The following is a 1,606-nucleotide window of genomic DNA, read 5'->3' on the forward strand; positions in this document are numbered from 1 at the left end:
AATACCACATGTACTCACTATTAAATTGGAACTGATTGATGAACACTTATATGCATATATGGAAGTAACATTCATTGGAAATCAAGCAGGTGGGAGAAAGGAGGGGATGTGTAAATTCACACCTAACAGGTATAATGCACACTATCTGGGTAGCCAGATTTGTTTGTAACTTTGACTCAAACTGTACAGATGCAATTTATGTAACCAAAACATCTGTACCCCTGTTATATTATGAAATAAATAAGCAAGCAAACATAGAAAAAAAGAAAGAAAAAAATGTAACATACTAAGCTTATTGTAATGCATCTTTCTGTGACAAAGACACTGCTACAATATATAAACAAACACTTTGAATCACAAAAAGTAACTAAAAATGTACAATTCATCTAGAGGTCAAGCAGACAAACTGAAGTAGGATACGGAAGATTTGAGTAAAATAATTAACAAACTTGATTTAATAGATACATATGGAACTTGTAGCCCCCAAACCAGAGAATAATTAATTCTTTTCAAAAACCCAAAGAGGCCGGTGCAGCAGCTCACATCTATTATTCTAGCACTTTGGGAAGCCAAAGTGGGAGTATCACTTGAGGCCAGGAGTCTAAGACCAGCCTGGGCAACACAGCAAAACTGTCTCTACAAGTAATTAAAAAATTAGCTGGGCATGGTGGCAAGTGCCTATAGCCCCAGCTATTTAGGAGGCTGAGGCCAAAGGATTGCCTAAGCCAAGAACTTTGAGGTTGCAGTGAGGTATGTTGATTATCACTGCACTCTAGCTTGGGCAGCAGAGCCAGACCCTGTCTCAAAAACAAATAAAATCCCCAAAGAACATTTATTAAAGTTGGCTACAAAGAAAATTAGAAAATGCCTAATGACACTCACAGCAGCAATAGAAGGCTTCTTCCCATCACCAGCAGGTGGATGAGTGACATCTGCTCCCAAAAAGATCACTGGTTGCTGGAACACAGAAGGTCTTGAACACATTTTAAAAAATGGTTAGATATTTAATTTTTTTCATTATCCATTTTTGTATTTCATACTTTGCAACACTATTACAAGTAGATGACTTCACAAAGGAAGTCCTATTTAGATAGCTTCATGGGCCTAAACTGCTTTATCTTAACTCACAAATTCCCAATCAAACAAGTTGAGGCTGCCATAAAACGGATCTATAGCCAAAGTCTTAAAGCTTCTTTTTGCCTTTTTTTTTTTGGAGACAGAGTGCTGTGATATCATAGCTCACAGCAACCTCAAACTGGGCTCAAGCGATCCTCTTGAGTTAGCCTCCCAAGTAGCTGGGATTATACGCTCCCACCACAACACCCGGCTAGTTTTACAGATGGGGTGTCACTCTTGCTCAGGATGGTCTTCAACTCCCAAGCTCAAGCAATCCTCCCGCCTCAGCTTCCTAGAGTGCTAGGATTAAAGCCATAAGCTACCACTTTTTTTTTTGTCTTAAATAGCAGTGCTGGGCTCAGCGCCTACGGCTCAAGTGGCTAAGGCGCCAGCCACATACACCTAAGATGGTGGGTTCGAATCCAGCCCAGGCCCGCCAAACAACAATCATGGCTGCAACCAAAAAATAGCCAGGTGTTGTGGCAGGCGC

At 40.5% G+C, this 1,606-nt stretch overlaps 1 protein-coding gene across 4 annotated transcripts in view; it reads right to left on the bottom strand.

Annotated features, from left to right (window-relative positions):
- Positions 1-1,606, bottom strand: part of LOC100951974 (protein argonaute-3) — a 132,271-nt gene that overhangs the window by 18,171 nt on the left and 112,494 nt on the right. For all 4 annotated transcript variants that reach the window (XM_003788177.1, XM_023512144.1, XM_023512146.1 and 1 more), the window contains one exon: positions 883-973. In XM_003788177.1, the coding sequence (XP_003788225.1) occupies positions 883-973 (91 nt within the window). The remainder of the gene's footprint in view (positions 1-882; positions 974-1,606) is intronic.

This window comes from Otolemur garnettii, unplaced genomic scaffold (genome assembly GCF_000181295.1).
Source record: "Otolemur garnettii isolate 467f Iridium unplaced genomic scaffold, OtoGar3 scaffold00025, whole genome shotgun sequence".
Classification (NCBI taxonomy): Eukaryota; Metazoa; Chordata; class Mammalia; order Primates; family Galagidae; genus Otolemur; species Otolemur garnettii.